The following is a 13,372-nucleotide window of genomic DNA, read 5'->3' as shown; positions in this document are numbered from 1 at the left end:
TAGGGATTTTGAATTGCAAAATATTTTTACCAATTATCATTGAACCAATTTTCTTATATCATAATATAATATTATAAATACGCGCAATTCGCGTACATCTCTGGGTTTGCGCCGCGCCGACGACCTCCGCGCAGCCCGTCCCAAAAATCTACCATCTAAATGGCTAATTTTATTTTTATATTTTATTTGTCTCATGATACTATGATAAATTACAACCCCTGCAACAATACCGAACACGATCGGAAGAAGATCAAAACGGCGGAGAATGGAACCGCCGTGAAAATAAAAACAGCATCATGACATAATAATATAATTTGAAAATGTTATTGGGGCGATTCGATGGCACGCGGAAAGCACTCACGGAAATAGAAAACGCTCGTGAAAAAACGTTAAAAGCGAAAAATATTGCAATTTTTTTGTAATAGGTACGCATATGGTCGCTACCGCTGATGCCGACCGATGTCGCGTTCCGCCGCGCGTAATTTGCAGCTGTCCCCGCGGCGAAGCGTAGTACGGCCGCGGCGTCCGCACCCTTATCGCGGCGCATCTTCTACAATATAATATGCTGGTTTTTCTGCGCATTCGGCCGCCCCTTAATGTGTCCTATAGGTATGTTCATTACGCGACGAATTCTGAAAACCATTATTATTATTATTGTTGTTGTTTATTGTTATATTTTGTTTGAACAAATTCGCGCGGCCATCATGTACTATTATATTGTGCAATAACACAACACTATCGAATCAGCGCGGCGGCGCGGTGGTCCCCGGAGGATCGCGGACGCCGACGACCTATAAGTTCTTCCGGATTAAAAGCTCGGCCCCCGCCACCACCTCTATCTGAATTTTCCGTCTCGCGCGTGTCATACTATATGATATTATTATGTGATACCTTCAAGTACCTATAATACGAGAGTGTAGCCCGCACTATATTATGTCCGAAATGACCGAATAACGTCGGCCGACTTGACTCGTCGACCGCGGCCGCGCGCGCAAACGTCAAAACTATATAATAATATACTCGACTAAACTATACTTAGGTGTTTTTATTACCACGGTTCTTGACAGCTTTACGACTCGAGACACTTTTTACAACTGCGACCGCCGCCGGTGCTTCCACTGAACTGCTTCTGATGCATGTCGATCCGCGCCACCCGCCGTACTATAATATAATATAATAATATTAGGTATATAATATTATAATATCGTCAGAGACGGACATTTTTAATTTGCAAACTCGCCAACGATTATGCCCACCCTGCTGCATGTACCTGTATAATATTATATGCTTGTATTAATGTATATACCTATAACCGTACTTACTAAATTCGGTGCGCGACGTGTAACGATAGGACAAGCTCCGTTTTGTATAAAATATAATATATTATAGGTTATCCATATAAAAACACCATCGCTTAGGTTATAATAATAATATTAAATCGTATAGTGATTTTAGACTAAGATTTTAAAATTAAAGATAATATGAAATTATTTTCGAGGACACCTGGGAACAACCTTTCGTTTGATGGTAATTCTAAAAATATCGTTCGTTTGTGCTGTGCCGCGAGTTTAAGATTCAAAAAAGCTAGACGTTACTCCTAATACTAACTGCCTTAACAAGTATTTTTAACTTTTTCTATAACTGGGTTAAGGACGCAAACAGGTTTTCATTATTGTTTGTCACTCAAGTAGCCGTGAGTATTCATATACATTTCACGGAAATTACTATTTCCTATACACATACTACCTCCAAACAATATGGTAATACAGGGCTTACAGTAGAAAGCAGTGGAAAGGAACTGAGTGCTTTAAAAATAGTCACCATTAACGTTTCCTCAAACATACGACTTTAAATAATGAAATTTTCTTTACTGAAAATCTTTCTTTATTTTTGAAAATGCTTATTACCAAGAAATACATTTCATTCTATCGGTGGTGCTAAGTTTGCTAAAACAAAATATAGTATTGTGATGACAACAGCAGAGGTATCTTCCATCGACAGCTTCACCTGGTTTTAAAATCAATGTTAACTTTGATCTCTATAGCTAGTATAATAGTGTCTCCAGACTATACTATAAGCGTTATAATATTTTACTAATGTTCCTCATTCTAATGAACTTTCTCATTTTGATAGGCCTTACGTTATGACATAAAATATACACTTCAGTAAAATCTATATAGAGGTCATAGTGCCCCCCCCCCCCCCCCAATCCCCGTGGTTGTTTCTTGTTACTTTAAGCCCTGATATCAGTGTTGCAGTACAACACATATTATTATATATATAGTAGCACAGGCGACACAATATATTACTGCATGCCGTTATCGCTACTATACGCAAATGTTGACGACCACTGTCGACGGTTCCGTATACACGAGATTGTTATTACTTATTACTAAATATCATAATAATATATGTGTGTACGCCGACGACACTTGGAGTGCCATTTCGAAAAGAACATAATATTACAACCATAACGCGTGTGCGCTCCCCTATTTTATCACACACACACACACACACACACACACACACACACACACACACACACACACACACACACACACACACACACACACACACACACACACACATACACACACACACACACACACACACACAGCACAGAACATAAACGTGAGCGCGTGTGCGCGCGTAGAAAAATTTAAATTCCGTTTATACTTCAATATAACATCTGCTTATTATTATTAGTTTCTACGCGCGCGACCCGTCTGCCCCCGTCGGCCGGGCGTGTTTTATAATATTTTATATATAGGTACACGCGCGCGTCTCCTACGCGTTACTTTGTTCTACACCATACAAGTTATTATTATTAGTATAATATATCGCGCGCAGGAAAAAAAACCATTTTTTAATTTTCCAAGTTGCCGACGGGGTGTGAGCGTAGTGCCCCCGGAGGACAGCTGCGGCGCCCGTCCGACCATATATATATATATATTATATTATTTTGTCCCGCATTAATATATAATATTGTATATAATATGTACGTAGGTTTTTAATTTGTGTAACACGACACACCTCGTAGCTGATTTCTGATTCGGAAGCTAATAATCCGGCGGCGAAGCGAACGACACATGCGCATTTCGTCGGAGGAATCCCAATAGCCGTTGCATTACGAAACCGAACAAAAATCAACCCTTTATAATGCGTGCGACGGCCAGAATATACCTATATGATGTTCTACCAATTTTACGCTGTATAATATATCCGATCTATACATGCTTGTACAGCCGAATACGTTTCATATATTATTGCTTAAGTAATATAACACATAACATCTATTTCCGGGCGTAAAATTGATTCACTATACAAATAATATTATATTATAGGTAGTAGGTATTTTATAATTCAAAAATACAAAATTCACGCGCGTTTCGAAATTCACTAAAAAAACCGACAGCGACGATCTACGCGCTTATATAAAAATACGCTTTGTACACATATTTTATCGTGTATACCGGCCGCGGTGTACTGTGCGAGCAGCAGGGGCGGTGTATTCGCGAATTTCACCCCAACCGCGCGAGGGATGTTACGCGCAGACGAGAACCAAATACCACGAAAAATTGCAGATTTCCAACGAAATCGTCACCGGTCCTACCTACAAATTACCGCGACGAGGGAACTCTCCCGCCCATTTATACGCGCGCCGTATATATATGTACCTGCGGCGTTCGCCTATATACCTACACAATATATATATTTGGTGTAAAGGTGTTTATATATATGAGGACATGCGTTAGGTATATATTATTATATTGCCCATATTAAACCGTGCAGCGATCACCCGCTGCACCGCATTCGTTGTGTACCTACTTACATATTATAACCGTGCATTGATCGACGAATGTACCAGCTATATGGCTACATTATATTATATTATTAAGCATAAAACGTTTTTATATACAGAGCGATTTGACGATTTAAATAAGAATAATATTCAAATTATCGATGTTCAAGACGTGTACGGTATATGCACGGTCTGTACAGACACAGTATATATATTCATATACAGTATAATTTGTATTGTATAGAGATAGCCATTTGACCACGCCGATCGCCGATATTGAATATAATAGGTATTTGATCGAGAGCTGGTTCAACGGCGCCGAATCGGCCGTAAACATATCACTCTATATAATACAAGCACAAATCGACCGTGACGTGTTTAATGGTATATCGTTGTAAAAATAAAAATGGTTTTCAATCCGTTTACAGAAAAAAAAAAAAACATGTAAGAGGATGTCACTCTGCTGTACAGTAGGTTACAAGTGGGTCATTGTATAATGGATTGTAATAGACTTGAATTCAATGATAAAATATCATTGTATAAGAAAAACGATTCTGAGCAGAGACGGTTTGTCAGTCTGGATATTTTATATTGTTATTATTTATTATATCATGTAAGTTGAATTAAAATTATAGTATTATAATTTTTTATTCGTTTCTATGGTGATAAACAAAGCATTAGAATTTAGAAATTAAAATCCCATTTTTAGCGTTTTTTCGTAATTTTTCGGTGGTTTTTTCCGTGGCATTAAATAATTAATGATAACATCGAAAAATGACCTATTTAAAGGACCATCTTGATCCAATTTGCTAAAAGATAAGGTACTATTTGTTGAAATCGAAGCACTCCTTCTGGAAGAAGTTTTGTATACAGGATAGAAAAAAATAAAAAATAAACACCATTGTAAAACCAATAGCTTTCTCGCTCGGGACTCGGGACAGTTGTAGATTAATAATAATAACAACGATAATACAAATAATACTGCATGATCGACCATCGTTTTGGTTTAGGATTGATTTAGGTATACTTTCGATCTCGCTTTGCAACTTGCAATATAATCTTAACACAAAATCCTAAACGAGTGGTGAAATATGAAATTATCACGTAATTTGTGTATCACGTAGGTAATTGCATTACAGCGGTAAATATTATTTGGTGTTTGATACGTTGATAGTGATAGATATAACGTTAATATACTGACCCGTATCTATTTAAGTAGCGTTTCAATATAAATTTAATCCAACATTCCTAATAATATTATCAAAAGTAATCCATTTTTATTGAATTATTAAACGTGTTGGTTACCTCGAATAACCATCTCGTAGTACCTATTATAAACCGTTTTAAAAGTTATAATTCCAAAACGTTGTAATGCATTTTACCAACAACTATTACAATTCGATTAAATTAAAAAAACCTACAGAACAGCTGCAGTTTTATACATTTTATATGCATGCATATAATAATTACTAGAAATTCAATAAACATAATATTATAATAATATAATAATAAAACAATACAACATGTTTGCCATTGTCACATATATCATATACAAATATTTTTTATGAATATTTTAAGAGCTCATAATATTATTTATATATTTTTTTATTAACGCCGTTCATTTTGCTCCCTCACAGGTTCGTTGTCGAGCATTGGTATGGGCGTCGGAACTAACCCGCTGGAGTGGACGGGTCAGGTGACCGTGCGCAAGAAGAGAAAACCGTACTCGAAGTTCCAAACGCTGGAGCTGGAGAAGGAGTTTCTGTTCAACGCGTACGTGTCCAAGCAGAAGCGCTGGGAGCTGGCCAGGAACCTGGCGCTGTCCGAACGCCAGGTGAAAATATGGTTCCAGAACAGGCGCATGAAAAACAAGAAGAACAGCCAGCGGCAGGCCGTGCAACAGCAACAGCAGCAGCAACAACAACAACAGCAGCAGTCCAACAACAACAACAACAACAGCAACGGCAGCGCCAACGCCAATCACCAGCATCACATGCAGGTGATCGGCGGCCACCACGGCAACGGGCCCATCAAACATCATCAGTGACCGTCGCACTACTCTGGAGCCGCCGCCGCCGCTACTGCCGCCGCCGCTTCCCACCCACCGATGCACATGCACCACATTCATCATCAACTACAGCCGATGCCCCCGCCGCACCACCTACACCATCATTACCCGATGCAATCCGTCTGAGTACTTAGGGCGTAAGTCCGAGTGCGACGTAAGTCTTGACCTATTTCACATAACACAATAGTAATAACACATTCGCGGAGAAGGGACCGATCGCTTTTTCGTTTTGGTCGTATATAACGTGATCGATAATTTTTTTTGTTTTCCGTCAATTTTCGTCCCCAAACAAAACATGTCTATCATAATATAATATTTACGGATGGCCGGAAATCTTCCTGTACGATGTCACAGTAGTTAAGTAGGTCCCTATAACGTCAATCGATGAGTTTCCGAAACAGATCTCGACACGGTATTATGACGAGGTCGTGGCAAGGGCTTCTCTCCCGTCGCCGCCGTTCCCACGAACAAGTCTCTGCACGCCATGGGTCCGTTTACTGCAGTGAAACTCGTACCCCTCGGCTATTCGTATATATATATATATATAGATATTGCATTTTATATTCATAGTTCTTCCATAAACCGGACGAGCTCCGTCTCATATCCCGAATCTCGCTCAAAAACAATTTTATATATTTAGGTAGTCAATCTGTGCAAACTGTCGTAAATCGACCAGAAAACTAAAACTCATCATTATAAAACAAAATATGATATACATACTTATAATGATATAGGTATGACATTCAGAAACGGTGGGGTAAATGTGGTACGTAGGTAGGTATACACATATTTTAATCGTATACGGTTAATAATATTATTGTGTATTGTTTTAGCATATTTTTAGGTGTACTTGTATTTAAAAAAATAAATATACATCGGCTCCAGAGTGTCGACATTTTATAATACTATGTTATAAAATGCATAATGTTTAAACGTGTACATACATATTATATATTATATATACATAAAATACAATTTAAGTTACTACGTTTATGTATTATATAAAATATATGAGATTATACTATTAGGCTAAATATACAATACATAACGCAATGTGTTTTTACTATATTATAGATATTATGTATATGTTGTGTATTTAACGAAACGTGTATATGCCGCAATATAATGATGTAGAATATAATAATAATAGTCCCCGAGTTGGACGCGTTCGAGTGTGATGCGATGATATTGTTATTATTATAGCATCGTCGTAGGTATTTTATTTAAAAAAGTGTGGTCGTTTCGTTTTCTTTTTTTTTTATTTATTTAGCATCTAACTTAAATAATAATAAATGTAATGATAATAATATAATGATTATAATGATATACATAAAACTGTATAGATCGTTTCTGGAAACATAATCAGTGGTTTTAATATATTTATTATTATTATTATTATTATTATTATAATTTTTTTTTTTTAGATAAAAAAACTATCGATCTCCGTCTTTAAGCGAGTTTTAGCGTTTTCTTATATTTTTTTTCTAATATTTAAATAATAAATGTGAAGTGTAAATATGTAATATATAATGTTTAAATAATAACTAAATATATAATATATACGCAATACGCATATTATAGGTATCGTATACAAGTCGTATGCATAATATTATAATATTATTATGTCTAATTTAAACTGCAGTCGATAGATAGTAGTCAGTTTTTACGATTTATCAATCTTTCCCCTATAGTATTAATATAATAAAATGTTTTTCACACACACGAATACCTACCTATATAAATATACCTAAAATAATTTTAGAATTTATTGATGTATGACAATATAAATTAATAATTAACACTGACGAAACAGTAACAATAATACAATGGTAACACGAAAAACGGTTTTTCGCGGCTTACGTTTTGTTAAGTTTCTTCTTTTTACATTATAGCTACAGCATTATATTGCAAACGTGCAATCCTTTGTATAATAGATATACACACATTTTTCGTTACAAATAATAATTATAATTAAATTACGAAAGTCTTATTAATTTATTATACATCGCGATTTATGTGTGAAATACATCTGCGAAATAAACAAACGTGTAATTTTTCTTTCTATTGTTTTTTTTTACGTTATTTTGTGTTCTGGTTATGTATGACTATTATTTTGTTGTATTAGTTTCATTATTATTATCATTATTATTTTTTATTATTATTATTATAATAATTATTGTCATCATAATTATTATTATTTTTTTTTTTCGTTCGGTTCGACTTTAGTGTTTAAACATTATTTATTGGTGCCAAAATCTATTTTATTATTGTTTTTTAATGTGATCAATCCCCCCCTCCCATCCACTGATAACGCTTAAATCGTCGCGTAGAACGTATATATATATTATAAATATATGACAGGTATTTTTAATGCGCCGTCGTTATATTTTATATCGGTAAGCAATTAATATTATATTATATACAACAAACGAATGCACTCAAGTTTTTCTTTTTAAAATAGATTTCAAGAAAAAAATGACTTTACTGTATATATTGATATTATAGATTATGGGAATATAAAAAGCAAAAAAAAAAATTTGTAATTTAATAAGACAATGTATTAATGAACGAACTTACGCGACCGAAATAGTGTTTTCAATATTATTATGTATCGTCATCTGTATATCGACCTAAGTATACTATACTAATAATTTAATGTTATTCGAGCGTAATTATAATACTTACGCATAGTAATAATGTAATATGGGCAATATGAAAAACCGAAAATTGTGATTATAGTCGGTTCGCGTCAATTCTATATGTACTAATGTTTAAAAAAACGAAACGGATAATAATTTATTATTATTATTATTGTACCTTGTAAATTTTGATTTATTTGTAAGTTAGTGTAATTTTTTTTTTTGTTTTTTGCTAATAAGTAGACTACATATTATTATTATTATTATTATTATTATTATTATTATAATTACGTGTAAATTGAATTCTATTTCAAAATTTGCTATATACATATTATTATATATTATTTACTATTTGTCCTAAATATATTAACCCGATTTGTTATATTAGTATTTTAATAAGAAAAAAAAATCAGCGTTAACAATCAGTGTTGTTATTTACACGCGTTAGATAATACACAAAGTGGTATACATTATTGTTTAATAATAATAATATATATTATAATATACAATAATATTAAACATTGTCGTACGACGGTCGGATTCGGAGTGTGCGCAGAAATATTTTCCAAGACCACCGGCGCGATTCAGCCGTCCCCGTATATAGGTAGGTATGTAATACATAATATATATAATATTATTATACTTACCTTCAGAGTCGGCGGGCAGAATTGCAGCTGTGGGTGTCCGACGTCGACGTCTATGCATACATATCGTTAATTAATAATAATAATAATTATTATTATTATTATTACTATTATTGTCGTTGAAACGAAGCGTATCGCGTATATATACCTATGTGGCGTATAGGAAACGCGCACATAAATATGTATAAGAATAATATAGGTAATATTTTATTAATAACCGCGTCCAACTACCATGCAGACATATATTATATTATTATTATAATAATAATAAATCGTTGGGATTATTGTTTCGCGTGATGTGACGATCGGACCTTGAACGGACACCGACAAAATAATATCATATGTATAATACATATCGTGTATCCTCGTACTCGAGGATGTCACCCACTATACCCCACGTAAGTATAATAATATAATGTATACTTTTGTCTCGATCGACATTGACTTGGATTTTGTCAACGTATATAGTCACATGATACAGGTACCTATATTATAATGCCTGATTGGATTTTTCGCAATTCAGCCGAAAAAAACGTACGCGTACTGCGAGTTAGTTTTATTTAAAACTATTTACGTTCATAAATTTGTGTATCAAATACAATTGTGAATCGCTTGAATATGCTGTGGTGGTGTACTTATCTATATATACACATTTTAAACGTTCACAGTATTTTAACTACAGTAATTAGTAGAACATTAACAAATTTTATTTTTTGCATTAAAACCTGCAAATATATAGTTTAAAAATCAAACAAGTTTTATATTTTTTCCGCGGCACATGTCACTGAATTTAAATATTAATTTATGTCATGCGTGCGTATTATACAAGTCGCTTATATATAGTACAAAGGGGAATGTACAGTTTTGGCGATAATGCTAGTCGCGAGTTATTCCCGTTAACATAATAATGTACATCACAAAATAAACCAATTTATTACGATCCATACCGGGTAAACCTGGGAAAACAGGAAAAACAATGCGTTGCACTATTGGGCATTTATATTTAGGTTTATATACCTACCTGTGATTACGCCATGTGGCCTATCATTTAACACGGATGGCGATCGCTCTTGTATTAAATACTATAATATAAACATTACAATATAACTTTACAACCACTACCAACAGGACACATAAATCATATTATTATGTTTGTGCATTGTAAGTTTGTATCTATCTGCAAAAATTGCAGCTCCCGTGATGCATCAAGTCGCGTGTTTGTTCTCAGCAATCAGCTCGGCGGCATATCGACTGCTACAATATGCAGTAAGGTACATATTATATTATACTTGGTATACAGCTACGTATAGGTAAGTAGTAAGTACGCTTTCCTCCAGGCTAGACTTGATTTGAATATAACGAGGTCGATTAGCCAACGAACGAGGTCATTTATAATTTGTGAGTGACTCGAGAACGAACAATTTTAATTTTTTTTTTAGTCTATTAGTGTGTATAGTGCCAGCTATGGTCGATGCTGCAGTGATAATTAACAAAAATTCGCACTTAAAAAGGTATTAATTATGAACAATCGTTTCGTATATACGTTATAGAGTCATGCTGTATATACATGTGGACAAGAGGCTTTTAAAATGTTTTTAAAAATGGTATTTATACTTTTTAATTCACCATTTTTTTTTTTTGAAACTCTTGAAGGGGAAAGCTTACGGTCAACCTGGCAAGTATAATATACTTATACTAAATTAAAAATAAAATAGTTTAATTATCGAGAGCTGATGAGGACGGCCAATCACATTTAATTGCAGATTAGTACAGAATACTATGATAATAATTTTCACCCTGTGACCATCCCTAAGTGTTATTGTAGATGTAGTGGATCTGGGGAAACCGTCTAGATAGATATAAAATGCGTTTTATTGGGCCATTTATATTAATTTATAATTTAAATAATCTCTGACAGCAGATTTCTGCATACATAGAGATTGTTTCTAATCGTTTGTAATTTATTTCAAATGTACGGCATGATAGAAAGAAAAGTCCGTTCGCGTCTCCGTATACAGAATAGTATTCGACGGAAATTAACCATAGATAATAATATACTATAATAGTATAATGTAATATACTATAGTTTATTATCTATGGGAATTATATCAAACTATACATCGCCTAGATTGACTGCTGCAGTCGACACGGAATGTGGTTTCCGGCTAAGTTTTTTTCGAAACCGGGTATACGCGAAAATCTGCGTCTGTTCACCAGTAGACCATGTCACATTATCACATACTCGCGTACTCGCGTAACAACTGTAGTATACGGACGCAGTCTTTTTAATTGGGATTTAGTCGGTCGGTCTTGCACCGATTTCTAGCGCCATCTAGGTTTTCCAGATCGGCAACGACGACGACGATGACGAGCGAGGATCACAGGTGGGTCAGAAATACGATATCGTAACTAAGTCAGTGGCATCATTTCAGTTTTTATTAGACTATAGGGCAACTTTTCACGGATTTTCAAAATCAAAATATTTTCCACTCAGATTCTCGTAGCGTAGTGCCATAGTGGTTAAGGGTGGGGGGTGTGTGGTAAATTTGCCGACTTAAGGTTGATATAAATACTAGACTGGGGCATATGCCCAAGTTGCCCCACTCCAAATGACGCCACTGACCTAAGTACGCCTACATATAAACGCGTAAAATTCGTGTCATCGTCATCACCATCATCATCGTCGTCATCATATCACCATAATTTCCGTCGTGGTTGCGTATAGTCGGCCTCAAGTCTAATATCGTTATTTATTACAACCGAGCTGCACAGTCGACGACGGGACGTCAGAAAAACCAGATACCACCCATTACACGTATGTAGGTACCTAGACACCTATATAATATAATACCGGTAGCAGCACCAGGAGCGTGGAACGTAAATAACTGGAACCGAACACACACGTCCGTGGACGGAAATAACCGTGTGCGAATCGGTAGAGACGATTTATTCGATCGTTTATTTCCTCCGGACGTAGGCCGGCGTCGTATAGGTATTATAGGTATATATCGTTAACAATATTACCATTGGCTATATTATTGCACGACGATCATAGTATAATAACATTATATTATTATATAAATAACCGACACTAGCGCATAATAATAATACCACGCACGGAATCCGCCGGACGAACGAGTTTACGGTCGCGTATCACTTATATTATATATTATTATTATACGCACGCCGAAGTACGAGAGCCAAAAACCAACGTAATCCTTTAATCCTTATACATATCTTTCAGCAATAAACGCGTATTATAGCCCGCGAAACCTAAATATATATATACGAGACGGTATATATGATGTACCACCGCGTGTTTGTCCCCTTACATAATATTATTATTATACACATTTGTAGGAATCATGTTATACTCCTCTACCCGCCTCCTATCCAAACTTTAAGACTTGTGATGCTATATGGGACTATATACGTTATACTCTAATAGAAATAAGTCGGTAATGGTTAAACTTTTAAAATAAATTGTATTTAAATATACCTACTTAAGTGTTCCAGACTAGATCTAAGAAGTAGGTTGAGAAACACGAGAGCGAAATACGTATATTATGTTAGTATCATAGTATAGGTTGTTTTGTTTTAAGTGTTTGACTAATCTAAAAAGTTGGACGTACTATATAACGATCGCGGCTCCCCGATGGGATAATATTATTCGAAATACGATTTCAAAATTAATATCGATTGAAAAAAAGTTAATGATGGAGACAAAAGCGACGAGACACCCACACCTATCAGTATTATGATGATGATTTGCGTTTATATATTTTGTAAGCATTCATCTCGTGTGTGTATTATTTTATTATGATATTCTGTAAGACTTTTAGACGTAAATATAAAAATTGCAGCCGTAACTTTACTTATATATTATAATATTGTTATAACATGACTACGATTCATTAGGCCCAAAATTTAAATAGGTTGAAAAATAATGATAAAACGCTAATAAAAAAAGTACCAGTTTCTTCCAAACGATGACTATACACAGATACACTGCTTGTGGTTTGTCATTATTATTCTTTATTTAGATATGAAACACCACTCGTGTTCCGGCAACGTATATTTAATATAATTTATGTACAACGACCTATATATAGGTATATGTACATATTATAGGTACCTACGTCCTATATATCATTATTTTTTCCCTAATGCGTGTTGTAAGACTTAAGATTGTTTCTACACAAATTCAGAATTTATGCAT

General features: G+C 34.6%; 1 protein-coding gene across 2 annotated transcripts in view; it reads left to right on the top strand.

The window, feature by feature from the left end:
* LOC100162565 (homeobox protein abdominal-A homolog) overlaps positions 1–6,739 on the top strand; it is an 84,275-nt gene extending 77,536 nt beyond the window's left edge. For both annotated transcript variants that reach the window (XM_001943736.5, XM_016804218.2), the window contains one exon: positions 5,440–6,739. In XM_001943736.5, coding sequence (XP_001943771.2) covers positions 5,440–5,849 — 410 coding nt within the window. In that variant the 3' untranslated portion in view covers positions 5,850–6,739. The remainder of the gene's footprint in view (positions 1–5,439) is intronic.
* The last annotated feature ends 6,633 nt before the right edge of the window (positions 6,740–13,372 follow it).

This window comes from Acyrthosiphon pisum, chromosome A1 (genome assembly GCF_005508785.2).
Source record: "Acyrthosiphon pisum isolate AL4f chromosome A1, pea_aphid_22Mar2018_4r6ur, whole genome shotgun sequence".
In the NCBI taxonomy this organism is placed as follows: Eukaryota; Metazoa; Arthropoda; class Insecta; order Hemiptera; family Aphididae; genus Acyrthosiphon; species Acyrthosiphon pisum.
The sequence above is the reverse complement of the archived record's forward strand: the minus strand, read 5'-3'. Positions and strand labels throughout refer to the sequence as shown.